General features: G+C 46.0%; 1 protein-coding gene across 1 annotated transcript in view; it reads left to right on the top strand.

Annotated features, from left to right (window-relative positions):
• MMEL1 (membrane metalloendopeptidase like 1) overlaps window positions 1–18,854 on the top strand; it is a 202,866-nt gene that overhangs the window by 172,799 nt on the left and 11,213 nt on the right. The window contains exons 17-20 of the mRNA XM_044278346.1: window positions 10,953–11,011; window positions 11,148–11,267; window positions 12,689–12,822; window positions 14,289–14,354. Of these exons, the coding sequence (XP_044134281.1) occupies window positions 10,953–11,011; window positions 11,148–11,267; window positions 12,689–12,822; window positions 14,289–14,354 (379 nt within the window). The remainder of the gene's footprint in view (window positions 1–10,952; window positions 11,012–11,147; window positions 11,268–12,688; window positions 12,823–14,288; window positions 14,355–18,854) is intronic.

Here is an 18,854-nt window from a genome sequence, read left to right as displayed (position 1 = left end):
AATACATTCCTATGGGAAAAAATTCAGGCATTCAGGCAAGTCTTCAGTTTCTTTCGCCGGAGAGAAAACCGTAGCATGCTGCGGTTTTCTCTTTTGCCTGATCAGTCAAAACGACTGAACTGAAGACATCCTGATGCATCCTGAATGCATGGGAATAAAACTGATCAGTTCTTTTCCGGTATAGAGCCCCTGTGCCGGAACTCTATGCCGTAAAAGAAAAACGCTAGTGTGAAAGTACCCTAACTAGAGAGATTAGATCTGACTGTGACTAAGGGCTCTTTCACACTTGCGTTCTTTTCTTCCGGCATAGAGTTCCGTCGTCGGGGCTCTATGCCGGAAGAATCCTGATCAGTTTTATCCTAATGCATTCTGAATGGAGAGAAATCCGTTCAGGATGCATCAGGATGTCTTCAGTTCTGGACCGGAACGTTTTTTGGACAGAGAAAATACCGCAGCATGCTGCGCTTTTTGCTCCGGCCAAAAATCCTGAAGACTTGCCGGAAGGCCAGATCCGGAATTAATGCCCATTGAAAGGCATTAATCCGGATGTGGCCTTAAGCTAAACGTTGTTTCGGCGCATTGCCGGATCCGACATTTAGTTTTTTCTAAATGGTTACCATGGCTGCCGGGACGCTAGAAGTCCTGGCAGCCATGGTAAAGTGTAGTGGGGAGCAGGGGAGCAGTATACTTACCGTCCGTGCGGCTCCCGGGGCGCTCCAGAGTGACGTCAGGGCGCCCCACGCGCATGGATGACGTGATCACATGGCACGTCATCCATGCGCATGGGGCGCTCTGACGTCATTCTGGAGTGCCCCGGGAGCCGCGCGGACTGTAAGTATACTGCTCCCCCGCTCCCCACTACTACTATGGCAACCAGTACTTTAATAGCGTCCTGGCTGCCATAGTAACACTGAACGCATTTTGAAGACGGATCCATTTTTCCAGATCCGGCGTGTAATTCCGGCAAGTGGAGTACACGCCGGATCCGGACAACGCAAGTGTGAAAGAGCCCTAAGACTGAGAGGAGAGCTGGCTGGCGGCTGCCCCTGAATCTTCCTGATTTAAAAGTTAAAGGGGTTCTGCACTTTCATTTAACTGATGATCTATACTCTGGATAGATCATCAGCTTCTGATCGGCGGGGGTCCGACACCCAGGACCCCCGCCGATCAGCTGCTTGAGAAGGCAGCGGCTCTCCAGTAGCGCCGCGGCCTTCTCACTGTTTACCGCCAGCCCAGTGATGTCACGAGTTACGACTAGTATCAACTAGCGTGGGTGCGGCTAAGCTCCATTCAATTGAACAGAGCTTAGCCGCGCTCAGGCTAGTTGATACTAGTCGTGATGTCAGTCACTGGGCCGGCGGTAAACAGTGAGAAGGCCGCGGTGCTGCTGGAGCACAGGTGCCTTCTCAAACAGCTGATCGGCGGGGGTCCTGGGTGTCGGACCCCCGCCAATCAGATGCTGATGATCTATCCAGAGGATAGATCATCAGTTAAATGAAAGTGCAGAACCCCTTTAAAGTTACTGTCAGTGCAGCCTGGATGATTACAGTGTTTACTACTTTACCGTTTAGAGAAATCATGTTCAAATGTGAGTGGTGGGAGGGTGATCTGTGGATGTCATGAGTCATTACACTGTTATAGGGGGGAAGGATCTGTGGATGATACTCTTTTAGTGCTATAGGGAGGGGGATCGTGGGTCTGTGGATGTCATGACACTGTTATGGGGGGGGCGGGGAATCTGTAGATGACACTGTTATAGGGACGAGAATCTGTAGATGACACGATTATTGGGGGGGGGGGGAATCTGTGCCACTCTGTGGATGACACTGTTAGGCTCCATTCAGACATCCATAACAGCGGCAATGTACGGGTTGGCATTTTTTTTTTTCGGGAACGGAATGGACCCGGAAGTGCGGGTCCGCATTTCCGTATCCGCCAGCACGTCGTGCTGCCCTATAGAAATGAATGGGTCCGCAATTCCGTTATGCAAATTTCGGATGTGTGAATGAGGCCTTATAGGGAGAGGGATCCCGGTATGACACTGATATGGGGTGGATCTGTGGATGACACATATAGCATAAGATGCTATAAACGGTATGTCATCCACAGATCCCCCTCCATAAGGGTCATCCACAGATCCCCCTACATAAGGGTCATCCACAGATCCCCCTCCATAAGGGTCATCCACAGATCCCCCTCTATAAGGGTCATCCACAGATCCCCCTCCATAAGGGTCATCCACAGATCCCCTAGGCTACTTCCACTTGCGTTCGGAGCGGATCCGTCTGGTGTCTGCACAGACGGATCCGCTCCTATAATAATACTGAGTACAAGTACTTCAGGTGCTCGCCGATAGCGATACTATCGGTTCATGCCATGTGACAAAGAGAAGGGGACTTGACACAGCTGGTAGATGCTGTATCTGGAGTAATTCCAGCATGCCCAGGCAGCTAGGACATGTTGAAATCTGAGTGATTGGGGTTTTTCTTTCCTATTGCGGTTTTAGGTATTGGGTAAAGTATCGTAGCATTTCTAAGCATACTTGTGTAAATGTATCGTTGTTATAGCTGCCCCCCCTACTTTTGTCCTGGCCCCCAGTGTGCCCCCCCAAAATTTGAAAGCTAGAGACTAGAGTTGAGCGAACACCTGGATGTTCGGGTTCGAGAAGTTCGGCCGAACATCCCGGAAATGTTCGGGTTCGGGATCCGAACCCGATCCGAACTTCGTCCCGAACCCGAACCCCATTGAAGTCAATGGGGACCCGAACTTTTCGGCACTAAAAAGGCTGTAAAACAGCCCAGGAAAGAGCTAGAGGGCTGCAAAAGGCAGCAACATGTAGGTAAATCCCCTGCAAACAAATGTGGATAGGGAAATGAATTAAAATAAAAATTAAATAAATAAAAATTAACCAAAATCAATTGGAGAGAGGTTCCATAGCAGAGAATCTGGCTTCCCGTCACCCACCACTGGAACAGTCCATTCTCAGATATTTAGGCCCCGGCACCCAGGCAGAGGAGAGAGGTCCCGTAACAGAGAATCTGTCTTCATGTCAGCAGAGAATTAGTCTGCATGTCATAGCAGAGAATGAGGCTTCACGTCAGCCACCACTGCAACAGTCCATTGGCATATATTTAGGCCCAGCACACACACAGGCAGAGGAGAGAGGTCCCGTAACAGAGAATCTGGCTTCATGTCAGCAGAGAATCAGTCTGCATGTCATAGCAGAGAATCAGGCTTCACGTCAGCCACCACTGCAACAGTCCATTGTCATAAATTTAGGCCCAGCACCCAGGCAGAGGAGAGAGGTCCCGTAACAGAGAATCTGGCTTCATGTCAGCAGAGAATCAGTCTTCATATCATAGCAGAGAATCAGGCTTCACGTCACCCACCACTGTAAGAGTCAATTTTCATAAATTTAGGCCCAGAACCCAGGCAGAGGAGAAAGGTCCCGTAACAGACAATCTGGCTTCATGTCAGCAGAGAATCAGTCTTCATATCATAGCAGAGAATCAGGCTTCACGTCACCCACCACTGTAAGAGTCAATTTTCATAAATTTAGGCCCAGAACCCAGGCAGAGGAGAAAGGTCCCGTAACAGACAATCTGGCTTCATGTCAGCAGAGAATCAGTCTTCATATCATAGCAGAGAATCAGGCTTCACGTCACCCACCACTGTAAGAGTCAATTTTCATAAATTTAGGCCCAGAACCCAGGCAGAGGAGAAAGGTCCCGTAACAGACAATCTGGCTTCATGTCAGCAGAGAATCAGTCTTCATATCATAGCAGAGAATCAGGCTTCACGTCACCCACCACTGTAAGAGTCAATTTTCATAAATTTAGGCCCAGAACCCAGGTAGAGGAGAAAGGTCCCGTAACAGACAATCTGGCTTCATGACAGCAGAGAATCAGTCTGCATGTCATAGCAGAGAATCAGGCTTCACGTCAGCCACCACTGCAACAGTCCATTGTCATAAATTTAGGCCCAGCACCCAGGCAGAGGAGAGAGGTCCCGTAACAGAGGATCTGGCTTCATGTCAGCAGAGAATCAGTCTGCATGTCATAGCAGAGAATGAGGCTTCACGTCAGCCACCACTGCAACAGTCCATTGGCATATATTTAGGCCCAGCACACACACAGGCAGAGGAGAGAGGTCCCGTAACAGACAATCTGGCTTCATGTCAGCAGAGAATTAGTCTGCATGTCATAGCAGAGAATGAGGCTTCACGTCACCCACCACTGCAACAGTCCATTGGCATATATTCAGGCCCAGCACCCAGGCAGAGGAGAGAGGTCCCGTAACAGAGGATCTGGCTTCATGTCAGCAGAGAATCAGTCTGCATGTCATAGCAGAGAATGAGGCTTCACGTCAGCCACCACTGCAACAGTCCATTGTCATAAATTTAGGCCCAGCACCCAGGCAGAGGAGAGAGGTCCCGTAAAAGAGGATCTGGCTTCATGTCAGCAGAGAATCAGTCTGCATGTCATAGCAGAGAATCAGGCTTCACGTCAGCCACCACTGCAACAGTCCATTGTCATAAATTTAGGCCCAGCACCCAGGCAGAGGAGAGAGGTCCCGTAAAAGAGGATCTGGCTTCATGTCAGCAGAGAATCAGTCTGCATGTCATAGCAGAGAATCAGGCTTCACGTCAGCCACCACTGCAACAGTCCATTGTCATAAATTTAGGCCCAGCACCCAGGCAGAGGAGAGAGGTCCCGTAACAGAGGATCTGGCTTCATGTCAGCAGAGAATCAGTCTGCATGTCATAGCAGAGAATCAGGCTTCACGTCAGCCACCACTGCAACAGTCCATTGTCATAAATTTAGGCCCAGCACCCAGGCAGAGGAGAGAGGTCCCGTAACAGACAATCTGGCTTCATGTCAGCAGAGAATTAGTCTGCATGTCATAGCAGAGAATCAGGCTTCATGTCAGCCACCACTGCAACAGTCCATTGGCATATATTTAGGCCTAGCACACAGGCAGAGGAGAGGTTCATTCAACTTTGGGTAGCCTCGCAATATAATGGTAAAATGAAAATAAAAATAGGATTGAATGAGGAAGTGCCCTGGAGTCCAATAATATATGGTTATGGGGAGGTAGTTAATGTCTAATCTGGACAAGGGACGGACAGGTCCTGTGGGATCCATGCCTGGTTCATTTTTATGAACGTCAGCTTGTCCACATTGGCTGTAGACAGGCGGCTGCGTTTGTCTGTAATGACGCCCCCTGCCGTGCTGAATACACGTTCAGACAAAACGCTGGCTGCCGGGCAGGCCAGCACCTCCAAGGCATAAAAGGCTAGCTCTGGCCACGTGGACAATTTAGAGACCCAGAAGTTGAATGGGGCCGAACCATCAGTCAGTACGTGGAGGGGTGTGCACACGTACTGTTCCACCATGTTAGTGAAATGTTGCCTCCTGCTAACACGTTGCGTATCAGGTGGTGGTGCAGTTAGCTGTGGCGTGTTGACAAAAGTTTTCCACATCTCTGCCATGCTAACCCTGCCCTCAGAGGAGCTGGCCGTGACACAGCTGCCTTGGCGACCTCTTGCTCCTCCTCTGCCTTGGCCTTGGGCTTCCACTTGTTCCCCTGTGACATTTGGGAATGCTCTCAGTAGCGCGTCTACCAACGTGCGCTTGTACTCGCGCATCTTCCTATCACGCTCCAGTGCAGGAAGTAAGGTGGGCACATTGTCTTTGTAGCGTGGATCCAGCAGGGTGGCAACCCAGTAGTCCGCACAGGTTAAAATGTGGGCAACTCTGCTGTCGTTGCGCAGGCACTGCAGCATGTAGTCGCTCATGTGTGCCAGGCTGCCCAGGGGTAAGGACAAGCTGTCCTCTGTGGGAGGCGTATCGTCATCGTCCTGCCTTTCCCCCCAGCCACGCACCAGTGATGGACCCGAGCTGCGTTGGGTGCCACCCCGCTGTGACCATGCTTCATCCTCATCCTCCTCCACCTCCTCCTCATCCTCGTCCTCCTCGTCCTCCAGTAGTGGGCCCTGGCTGGCCACATTTGTACCTGGCCTCTGCTGTTGCAAAAAACCTCCCTCTGAGTCACTTCGAAGAAACTGGCCTGAAAGTGCTAAAAATGACCCCTCTTCCTCATCCTCCTCCTCCTCCTCCTGGGCCACCTCCTGTTCCATCATCGCCCTAAGTGTTTTCTCAAGGAGACATAGAAGTGGTATTGTAACGCTGATAACGGTGTCATCGCCACTGGCCATGTTGGTGGAGTACTCGAAACAGCGCAACAGGGCACACAGGTCTCGCATGGAGGCCCAGTCATTGGTGGTGAAGTGGTGCTGTTCTGTAGTGCGACTGACCCGTGCGTGCTGCAGCTGAAACTCCACTATGGCCTGCTGCTGCTCGCACAGTCTGTCCAGCATGTGCAAGGTGGAGTTCCACCTGGTGGGCACGTCGCATATGAGGCGGTGAGCGGGAAGGCCGAAGTTACGCTGTAGCGCAGACAGGCGAGCAGCGGCAGGATGTGAACGCCGGAAGCGCGAACAGACGGCCCGCACTTTATGCAGCAGCTCTGACATGTCGGGGTAGTTGTGAATGAACTTCTGCACCACCAAATTCAGCACATGCGCCAAGCAAGGGATGTGCGTCAAATTGGCTAGTCCCAGAGCTGCAACGAGATTTCGCCCATTATCACACACCACCAGGCCGGGCTTGAGGCTCACCGGCAGCAACCACTCGTCGGTCTGTTGTTCAATACCCCGCCACAACTCCTGTGCGGTGTGGGGCCTGTCCCCCAAACATATGAGTTTCAGAATGGCCTGCTGACGTTTACCCCGGGCTGTGCTGAAGTTGGTGGTGAAGGTGTGTGGCTGACTGGATGAGCAGGTGGAAGAAGAGGAGGAGGAAGCCGAGAAGGAGGAGGTGGCAACAGGAGGCAAAGAATGTTGCCCTGCGATCCTTGGCGGCGGCAGGACGTGCGCCAAACAGCTCTCCGCCTGGGGCCCAGCTGCCACTACATTTACCCAGTGTGCAGTTAGGGAGATATAGCGTCCCTGGCCGTGCTTACTGGTCCACGTATCTGTGGTTAGGTGGACCTTGCTACAGATGGCGTTGCGCAGTGCACACTTGATTTTATCGGATACTTGGTTGTGCAGGGAAGGCACGGCTCTCTTGGAGAAGTAGTGCCGGCTGGGAACAACATACTGTGGGACAGCAAGCGACATGAGCTGTTTGAAGCTGTCTGTGTCCACCAGCCTAAATGACAGCATTTCATAGGCCAGTAGTTTAGAAATGCTGGCATTCAGGGCCAGGGATCGAGGGTGGCTAGGTGGGAATTTACGCTTTCTATCAAATGTTTGTGAGATGGAGAGCTGAACGCTGGCGTGTGACATGGTTGAGACGCTTGGTGACGGAGGTGGTGGTGGTGGTGTTGGTGGTACATCCCCTGTTTGCTGGGCGGCAGGTGCCAACGTTCCTCCAGAGGCGGAGGAAGAGGCCGAGGCGGCAGCAGCAGAATAGGCCGAGGCGGCAGCAGCAGAAGAGGTAGCAGGGGGAGCCTGAGTGACTTCCTTGGTTTTAAGGTGTTTACTCCACTGCAGTTCATGCTTTGCATGCAGGTGCCTGGTCATGCAGGTTGTGCTCAGGTTCAGAACGTTAATGCCTCGCTTCAGGCTCTGATGGCACAGCGTGCAAACCACTCGGGTCTTGTCGTCAGCACATTGTTTGAAGAAGTGCCATGCCAGGGAACTCCTTGAAGCTGCCTTTGGGGTGCTCGGTCCCAGATGGCGGCGGTCAGTAGCAGGCGGAGTCTCTTGGCGGCGGGTGTTCTGCTTTTGCCCACTGCTCCCTCTTTTGCTACGCTGTTGGCTCGGTCTCACCACTGCCTCTTCCTCCGAACTGTGAAAGTCAGTGGCACGACCTTCATTCCATGTGGGGTCTAGGACCTCATCGTCCCCTGCATCGTCTTCCACCCAGTCTTGATCCCTGACCTCCTGTTCAGTCTGCACACTGCAGAAAGACGCAGCAGTTGGCACCTGTGTTTCGTCATCATCAGAGACATGCTGAGGTGGTATTCCCATGTCCTCATCATCAGGAAACATAAGTGGTTGTGCGTCAGTGCATTCTATGTCTTTCACCGCTGGGGAAGGGCTAGGTGGATGCCCTTGGGAAACCCTGCCAGCGGAGTCTTCAAACAGCATAAGAGACTGCTGCATAACTTGAGGCTGAGACAGTTTCCCTGGTATGCATGGGGGTGATGTGACAGACTGATGGGGTTGGTTTTCAGGCGCCATCTGTGCGCTTTCTGCAGAAGACTGGGTGGGAGATAATGTGAACGTGCTGGATCCACTGTCGGCCACCCAATTGACTAATGCCTGTACCTGCTCAGGCCTTACCATCCTTAGAACGGCATTGGGCCCCACCATATATCGCTGTAAATTCTGGCGGCTACTGGGACCTGAGGTAGTTGGTACACTAGGACGTGTGGATGTGGCAGAACGGCCACGTCCTCTCCCAGCACCAGAGGGTCCACTAACACCACCACGACCATGTCCGCGTCCCTTACTAGATGTTTTTCTCATTGTTATGGTTCACCACAACAACAAATATATTATTTGGCCCAATGTATTGTATTCAAATTCAGCGGGATATAAATTTGAGGCCTAGTATTTAGGCGCTGGGTCACCGGTATGGATTTAGTGACAGAATTAGACTTGGAAATGCACAGAAGCGTGTGTGTGAAGTTATTCTGAATGACCCTATGTGCACCTTCAATATTATATACCCTTTTAGGGATAGATTTCAAATAGCTCTGATATAGCAGAAACCACTAAATTATGAAATTGCTAAATTGGGAATTGTACTTCAACCCAGAACAAAAAATGTGCTTTGACGGACACTAAATATCTTGCCCAGCAACAACAGTACAGCGGTGGGTAACGAGAGATTTAGAGGGATTTAAATTTGAGGCCTAGTATTTAGGCGCTGGGTCACCGGTATGGATTTAGTGACAGAATTAGACTTGGAAATGCACAGAAGCGTGTGTGTGAAGTTATTCTGAATGACCCTATGTGCACCTTCAATATTATATACCCTTTTAGGGATAGATTTCAAATAGCTCTGATATAGCAGAAACCACTAAATTATGAAATTGCTAAATTGGGAATTGTACTTCAACCCAGAACAAAAAATGTGCTTTGACGGACACTAAATATCTTGCCCAGCAACAACAGTACAGCGGTAACGAGAGATTTAGAGGGATTTAAATTTGAGGCCTAGTATTTAGGCGCTGGGTGACAGGTATGGGTTTAGTGACAGAATTAGACTTGGAAATACACAGTAGCGGGTGTGTGTGAAGTTATTCTGAATGACCCAATGTGCACCTTCAATATTATATACCCTTTTTGGGATAGATTTCAAATAGCTCTGATATAGCAGGAACCACTAAATTATGAAATTGCTAAATTGGGAATTGTATTTCAACCCAGAACAAGAAATGTGCTTGAACGGACACTAAATAACTCGCCCAGCTACAGCACTAGGGACAGATTTAGCTGGATATAAATTTGAGGCCTAGTATTTAGGCGCTGGGTGACCGGTATGGATTTAGTGACAGAATTAGACTGGGATATGGCCAAAAAATAAACAGACTATTGCTGGTTAAATGCACTTGGTGTGACAGCTTCACCCTGATGTAGGCTTTAGCCAAAAAACAACCACACCATTGAGGGTTAAATGCACTTGGTGACAGGCGCAGCTTGCCCCTGATTTTGTATATGGCCAAAAAATGAACAGACTATTGCTGGTTAAATGCACTTGGTGTGACAGCTTCACCCTGATGTAGGCTTTAGCCAAAAAACAACCACACCATTGAGGGTTAAATGCACTTGGTGACAGGCGCAGCTTGCCCCTGATTTTGTATATGGCCAAAAAATGAACAGACTATTGCTGGTTAAATGCACTTGGTGTCACAGCTTCACCCTGATGTAGGCTTTAGCCAAAAAACAACCACACCATTGAGGGTTAAATGCACTTGGTGACAGGCGCAGCTTGCCCCTGATTTTGTATATGGCCAAAAAATGAACAGACTATTGCTGGTTAAATGCACTTGGTGTGACAGCTTCACCCTGATGTAGGCTTTAGCCAAAAAACAACCACACCATTGAGGGTTAAATGCACTTGGTCGCAGCTTGTGCTGGCGCACCACAAGACACAAAATGGCCGCCGATCACCCCAGAAAAATGAGACTGACAAACGGTCTGTGCAGCCTAAAAACAGTGAGCAATTGAGGATCAGCAGCTCAATGATCCACAGCTGCAGATCGATCAGTTAATCAAGTCCTTTGGAGGAGTTAATCTGCCTAATCTCGCCCTACTGTCGCAGCCGCAACCTCTCCCTACGCTAATCAGAGCAGAGTGACGGGCGGCGCTATGTGACTCCAGCTTAAATAGAGGCTGGGTCACATGGTGCTCTGGCCAATCACAGCCATGCCAATAGTAGGCATGGCTGTGATGGCCTCTTGGGGCAAGTAGTATGACGCTTGTTGATTGGCTGCTTTGCAGCCTTTCAAAAAGCGCCAAGAAAGCGTCACAAAAGCGCCAAGAAAGCGACGAACACCGAACCCGAACCCGGACTTTTACGAAAATGTCCGGGTTCGGGTCCGTGTCACGGACACCCCAAAATTCGGTACGAACCCGAACTATACAGTTCGAGTTCGCTCATCCCTACTAGAGACGCCACTGCACCCAGTCCCAATAAGCCATGAAATCCTAAAAGCCCATTTACTACATAAGAAGAAGCCTGTATTACGAATGACATATGGTACATGGAGGAGCTGTTACACAAATTGCTTTGGGGCCAAGGAACATAAGTTAGACCTCCGAAACATAATATATGATACTTACCCTCAACCATTTTCCATCTGAATGTAAAGACATGATGAACCTCCAAAAGACTGAAGGTGTTATCATAATAGTTGCTTCTGTCACTCTGTTTTAGTTGGATAATTGGTGCAGCAGTGGCTGATGCCTTCTACTCCCCCAACCGGAACCAGATCGGTGAGTTACTCCAAAAAAAGGGTTCAATTATATTTCTGTTTTCACAAATGTTATTGTTAAAGAACTTTGTCTTGAGATATAGTTTAAGATGGCTTGCCATACAGTAATGACTGTAACATTCTATTTTTTCTTATAGTATTCCCTGCTGGGATCCTTCAACCTCCATTTTTCAGTAAACAACAGCCTCAAGCATTGAATTTTGGGGGAATTGGCATGGTCATTGGTCACGAAATCACTCATGGCTTTGATGATAATGGTAATGATTAAAAGTAATTCCTGCTTTCATACTAAGTACCAGTGGTATATTTATAGAATTGGCAGCTCATGACACTGCACGATGGACCCACCAGGCTTTTAGGACATTATAATGGGTGCAATGTCCAATTCACAATTGTAACAAAAAAAAAACACTTTCTGTCACGTGACCCAGGTGTAAATGCCTTGGGTTGATTTATTTTACACATGGTAACACAAACTGCCCTTATAAGCAAACCATTAAGGTTTTAGCTTTCATGTAAAAACTTGTACAGTAGTTACAAAAATAAAAAAAATAACAGATCTATATAGGGGGGTGCAAAAAAGTTACCAAAATAAAAGGATTAAAACAGAAAGGTTCTTATACATGGCAAATGGCCTGATAAGAGTCTGTTTTCTGGTCCCTGGGATAGGGAGAATGCAAAACACAATCCAATGTTGATCGGATCCCCAAATTTGGTCAATTGGCCTATCTCCAGCCATGCATTCTTATGCATCATTACAGAAGGTTGATCTGAGAGGGATCCACCTCCTATTTCTGGCCCAGCCTTTGGGGAACGCACTCATTAACTATGCTTACATATTAGCAAACTACGTCTTCCTGTCTGCTGTGATAGGAATTTGTACATTGTACAGAAGGAAGGCTGCTATGTGTGGGTGTATGGACTCCCTGTGATGCCCTCACTGTACCACATGCAATTATTAAAGTTATGGAAATGTAGGTCCTATCAGGGATGAGTTACAACTCACATAACATTCACACATACTCTGGTATGTTATCTCAAAGATCTTGGAGGCATGCTGGGAAGGGGCCATTGTGTCTGCATATCTTTAATAGGATACTTCTTGTTTAACAGTTCCAAAAGTTACAGTTTCTAGTAGTCAGGTGCTAATTGGATGACAAGAGGGAATGTGTATTCCTGCTCCCAGTAGCACAGGTCCCAAGCTCATTATGCCAAACATATTGATAATTTGATTCCAACAGGAATGCCATGATGACTGAACTTTTAGCATTGAGTCTAACTAGATTACCGGAAGAGTTAAGTGCTTTCCAAAGGAGATGTATATCCCATGACTTGGCCTAGTACAGGTCAGGGTCAGTGTCACACAATAAGGTATGAGATATAGAATCCCCTGGCATATTAATAAAAAAAAAACACACAGGTAATATAGACAAAATCATACAACATTTGCATAAAATCATATATAGATAATATAGGCTACGAGGTAGACCTCTATTTATCACATATAGTTTTGGTGCATATTGATTTCCATTCTTCCTCATTGTCTTCTCTCAGCATAAATTAGGAGCAATGTTCCTTAATGTAACCATTAATGGATCCAGCTGTCGATCGCGTGCATGGATTATGACGGAAATGTCATTTAATTGTAAGAATTTCAATGTTGGTTGTTACCTAACAGGACGGAATTTTGACAAGGATGGAAATATGTTCGACTGGTGGAGTAACTTTTCCGCAATGCACTTCAAAGAGCAGTCCCGATGCATGGTCTACCAATATGGCAACTACACGTGGGACTTGGCCGGTGGACAAAATGTGAGTACTATTGGGGTCATTTATCTAACTGGTGTAAAGTAGAACTGTCTTATTTGCCCATAGCAACCATTCAGATTTCTCATTTCATTTTGCAAAGATGCTGTCCAAAATGTAAGGTGGAACCTGATTGGTTGCTATGGGCAACTAACTCGTTCTACTTTACACCAGTTTGTTAAATGACCCCCTATATGTTTTTCTCTTTCTCAAAATATGCCATGAGTGATCTTTCTCTTACTAGTTGGTTGAATACTCTGTAAGATTATCTGACCAGACTGATGGGACTGAATCAATAGTCAAAGATGGTTGGGTACTTTTTGTTGTCTTTACTGAATTATCACTCTGTACTTTATGCTATAGGTGTAGGAAATTTGTGAGAAGTGATGTTGTAATAAAAAGCAAACAGTAACATTAAAAGAATTTCTCAATGACAATCTTATAAAAAAAATCTAAAGTAAAAACATTTCTTGGCCGGGTTTTGCCATAAATTTCTGAGCGCTCCAGAGCAAGAAGGCAAACATCTACTACATGAAGTCCGCAGAGAATTGACATCATTAGAAAAGACAGTCACATTAGTAGACCTCTGGAGAAGAGAGGTCTACACTATTGCATTGATTGCCTCCTCAATTTGTAAATTGGCTCCGTGACTTTCTCTCAAGTCCCTCCAAAGTAGGATAGCCTAGACACTAAGGAACAATTTGTCACCATGATTTAAAGCATACAGTATATCTAGTCAAAGATAAAGTGAGAAGATTGTTGAAGTCTGGGATCTTGCAGTACCACCGATTTCCACAATAAAAAGTGCCAAACCTCTTCAGCACTGCTCAGATATCTCTATAACTGGAAATCTGGCAACATTTTGAGCACCCTGCCACGGATTTGAAAGGACTGTAACTTAGACATGGCATGACATTAAATCGTTAAGCGCACAACATCACTGTGGGCTTTTCTATACACAAGATGGATGTCTAGTAGAGCACATGACCAGAACTAAAGTTGAAGACTAGTTCATAGATATTTTTTAACTTTACTATTTGAAGTAAAGGTTAGAGCTATTCAGGAAATGTGTCCCATGTTTTGGGGGTGTCCTCTTTGAAAGTGTGTCATTTCAAGTTAAGTGCTGTATAAGTTTGGCTCTTGGTACTGACGATAATTAGCCGATATTATCAGAGAAAGCTCAAGTGGTCGCCACAAGAAAAATCTGGTATTGCATGCTGACTAAACAAATTGATGGATTGGATGCCCATGTAATACAGGTATGAGCTCCTTTAAGTTTCAGTTATCACAAAAATGCTTGCTGTAATCTTAGGCCTCGATATATTCACTTGAAATTCCATCTCTGCTTTGTCTGCTTAATGAGCTATTGACCTTAAACCTTTTATTAGAGTTAATGTGTGACATTAGACTGAAGATAAGTCTTCACAGAAGACATCATAAATTATAGTAAATCATGACTTCTCATTTTTTAGGTAAGCGGTATTATTACCCTTGGAGAAAATATTGCAGATAATGGCGGCGTCCGACAGGCTTACAAGGTAAAATATGATGAGTTTTTTTCTATGTCCCTGCTATTGCCAGTGGGAAAGGATGGAAAGTGACAGAATTCTGACATTGAAATGTCACAATAATTAATGCTCTTCATGGTGTTTAAGAAGCGACACACTATTTAATGTGGTCAAATCTGCAATATTTCATGATGAGTTAGTTACAGTGTCAGCCTAATAATGCAGCTGGCTTGCTTGGGTTCTTTCTTTATCTTTGGCTTTTTCATTTTTTTAAATTAATTTCAACAGCATTGGGTCTCCTGAAAGAGTCTCCTATATAATAATGACACATACCATATAAGTGTAACTTGAAGCTACTGGGCCCCTGTACAAGATGCCTCTTTAAGAATATATTTCAGACTGTACCAACAGATATCTTTACTTAAATTCACAGTGGCACAAATTTAATGGTTACAGTTTACTTGAAAAGGTGCCTACTGGTCAATCGGGAGGGTATGGGAACTTGTACATTACAAAGACATTTTCTGCAGAATTATTATCCTTCTACTCCATCATTTCTCCTCAGATGGGCTGAGTTACAGCCGTCTGCAACCACTTCATTGTTATCATGTATTTCATGAGCAACAGGATCACTAGCAGACTCCTCTAAGGTTTGGTCTTTGTTAGGCCACTGTTTGGAAAACTGCATCATGCCTCCATCCTACTTCTTGTCTTTAAGATCAGTACAGAGAACTACTGAACACCACAGTGGACAGTAGACAATACTACAATATAAATCTACACATAGAACTATATTCAAGTGTGGTACAACTTGACACAGCATTTTATATATATATATTTTTCAAAAATAGTGTTATAGTTTAATAGTTTATTATACTAACCACAGATCTTCTTTGGATGTAGGCTTGTTCAAATCCTTCGGTCAATTCATTTAATCCTAGACAGACTCGATGATTCTGAGATCAGGGCCATGTCAGGGCCATATCATCACTTACCGGACTCCCTGTTCCTCTTTATGCTGAAGATAGTACTCAATGGCATTGGCTGTATGTTTGAGGCCGTTATCCTGTTGTAGAATAATTGTGGAGCCAATCAGACGCCTCCCTAATTGTACTGCATGATGGAGAAGTATCTGCCTGTATTTCTCAGCATTGAAGACACCATCAATCCTCCATTTGCTGAAATTTAGCCCCAAACTTGCAAGGAACGGCTACCATGCTTACTGTTGCCTACAGACACTATTATTTGTACAGCTTTCCAGTCCTACGGTGAACAAACTGCTTTGTGTTACAGCCAAATATTTCAGTTCAAATCACCTGCTGCCATTTTTCTGCACTACAGTTCCTATGTTTTTGTACATAGTTGAATCGCTTGGCCTTGTTTCCACATCCAAGGTATAGCTTTTTGACTGTAATTCTTCCATAAAGACCACTTCTAGCCAGACGTCTCTGAACAGTAGATAGGAATATCTGCATCCCACAGATTTTCTGCCAGTTCTGAGCTGATGGCACTGCTAGATATTTTCTCATTTCGAAGGGAAGTAAGCAGTATGCGTCTCATCTGCTGCACTAAGCGTTCTGTAAATAGAGTTATTACTTTACACAGCTTAGTGTTGATATTTTACTGAGCAAGCCTTCTACAAGATCATTAATAAAAAATATTGAAGAGAATAGGGCCATAGCAGTATTTTGTTTTTGCCTCTATTTATTTCTACCCACAATGACTCCACATGTTCATGTCCCTCATTTATATCTTCCCAGAGTGTGGGCTCTAGACAGCCCCTTCCCCATTAAGGTGCAGACCATCCCTAAGATAGAGCCTGTAGCTGACAGAGAAGTCGGCCCAGTTCTCCAGGAACCCAAACCCCTCCTTCCTACACCAGTTCTTGAGCCACTGGTTAACCACCCTAATCTCCTGCTGCCTTTCTGGTGTGACTCGTGGTATCAGTAGTATTTCACAAAATACAATCTTTGAGGTTCTTGACCTAAGCTTGCGACCTAAATCCCTAAAATCACTTTAAAGATCCTCCACCTCCCTTTAACTTTGTCATTGGTTCCAATATGGACCATAACCGCTGGGTCTTCCCCAGCCCCTCACAGTAATATATCAACCTTGATCCACAATATGTTAAACTCGAGTGCCAGGAAGATAACACGCCATTCAACGATTTCTGGTCTTTGTGACAGCTCGCCCTATCTGTACCCCTAATGATAGAGTCTCTCACTGTCTGCTGTCCTGGTCCCCTGCTTACTGGAGGTGACATTCCCCTGGCTGGCAGAAGAGGTGTCTGGCTGCAGCAGTGCTCTCCCTGAACTGACACCCCATCCCCTCATCTTCCAACCCTGCAAACTTGTTGGGGTGTGTTAGATCAGGGCTAGCTTTCCTGGAACTCTTCCCTCTACCCCGCTTTCTACATGTAATCCAACTACCTACCTCACTTTTCTGAGCTTCCATGCTACCATCCTCCACTGTATCTACACCATAGAGTGTCTGCTCAGTGAGCAGCAAACTCTATTCAAAATTGTCAACACATCTCAGTGTCGAAAATCACTCATTTACATACAGGAAACGCTCCCATTTTGAACAAAAATATGCACCCTCAAACGCTGTCCTGGACTGCATACAGTACATTTGACAAGATGTGCACTGGACCGCGTTGTCAATAATGGAAAACATACTTGCTAATGGGGATTACACAAGAGAGAAAGAATACAATGCAATGTTACAATGCAATCAAAAGCAACTGACAATGTAATCCCCTCCTAAAGTCCCTGGATCTAAAGTCACTTATCTTAAGTCACACACTTAATACAAACACACACTTGAAATCAAACAAGCGAATGCTCACAAACTCATGTTTATGTCTGCTTATCTACGTGCTGCTCCCAGATGACTTCAAACCAGACTGCAGATTTGTTTTGTTCCTCTGGATTCAAAGGCAAACCTGGCATCACAGACTCCACCCCACAAATAAATGTGTGCTTAGCTAAGCTTCAGGAGTGGATGAATGATAACTGGCTAAAACTAAATGCTGACAAAACTGAGGTTCTTGTTATCGGAGGTCAGCGCTCGACAGCAAAACAGCTCCAGTCTCAGCCAGCACCACTAAGGATAGGGAGCTCAGACCTGAACAAATCAGACTTTGTGCGCAGCTTGGGCGTCTTGATTGATGGGGAATTAAGCTTCAGGAATCAAATCTTAGCTATTGTGAAACTTTCCTTCTCTCACCTGAGGAACATTGCAAAAATTAAACACCTTATACCTCCAGCAGATCTCCCAAACATTATTCATGCCTTCATCACATCACGGTTGGACTGCTGCAATGTTCTCTATACAGGCCTTCCAAACAAAGACCTATATCTCCTGCAATTAGTACAGAATGCCGCTGCAAGGCTGTTAACAAGCCAACCCCGCCATTGCCACATAACACTAACCCTTCGCTCACTACAATGGGCTACCAATAAAATGGAGAATTTTGTTTAAGATTGGCTTATTGACATTCAAATACTTGCACAATCAAGGCCCTGGATACCTGAAGGACTTGTTACAACTGCATCACACCCCCACAATCTTAGATCAAAAGGATCTAATAACTTGATCACCCCCAGAGTCCACCTCAAAACCTTTGGAGATAGAGCCTTCTCTCATGCCGCCCCTACACTTTGGAACTCCCTGCCACACCCCATTTGGACATCCCCATCCCTGGAAGCATTTAAGTCCAAACTGAAAAGCCACCTGTTTAGTCTGGCATCGATGAACACCTATTTCCTCTGTAACACAGTCCAGCCTGCAACCTTGTATTGATCTGATACATATCTATGCGCTTTGAGTCCTATGGGAGAAAAGCGCTTTACAAATGTTATTGTTATTATTGTTGTTACAAGGCAAATAATTTATATATACAAAAAAATATACGGTACATAAAATAATAAAATCAATACTTAAAATAATTCATGACAAATAAGAGCTTTTAAAAATCATGAATCAGAGCACCAGGTGTGAACTAGGGTCCAAAGGGTAATACTTAAAGTGCTTGTGCAGGGTCCATGCATCAGCACTACTCAAAAGTTAATATGTCTATTGGATGTAGCTGGAAGCAACCATAAACAAAGCCAGGTTACAAGTTTTAAAGGGCTTCTGTCATCCCACTAAAGTCATAGTTTTTTTGGGGGGCTAGTTAAATTCCTTATACTGCGATATATGAAAATATAATGCTCTTACTTACTTTCCTTCAGCAGTTTCTTCTAAAAAACGAACTTTTATAATATGTAAATGAGGTCTCTACCAGCAAGTAGGGTGTCTACTTGCTGGTAGCCACCGCAAAAAAACGCCCCCTCGTCCTGTTGATTGACAGGGCCAGCCGCGATCTCCTCCTCCGGCCAGCCCTGTCAGCATTTCAAAAATCGCGCACCTGTGTTCATTCGGCGCAGGCGCTCTGAGATGAGGAGGCTTGCCTCCTCAGAACTCCCTCAGTGCGCCTGCGCCGATGACATCACCGAAAGAGAAGACGTCATCGGCGCAGGCGCACTG

Source organism: Bufo gargarizans, chromosome 2 (genome assembly GCF_014858855.1).
Source record: "Bufo gargarizans isolate SCDJY-AF-19 chromosome 2, ASM1485885v1, whole genome shotgun sequence".
Lineage (NCBI taxonomy): Eukaryota > Metazoa > Chordata > Amphibia > Anura > Bufonidae > Bufo > Bufo gargarizans.
The sequence above is the reverse complement of the archived record's forward strand: the minus strand, read 5'-3'. Positions and strand labels throughout refer to the sequence as shown.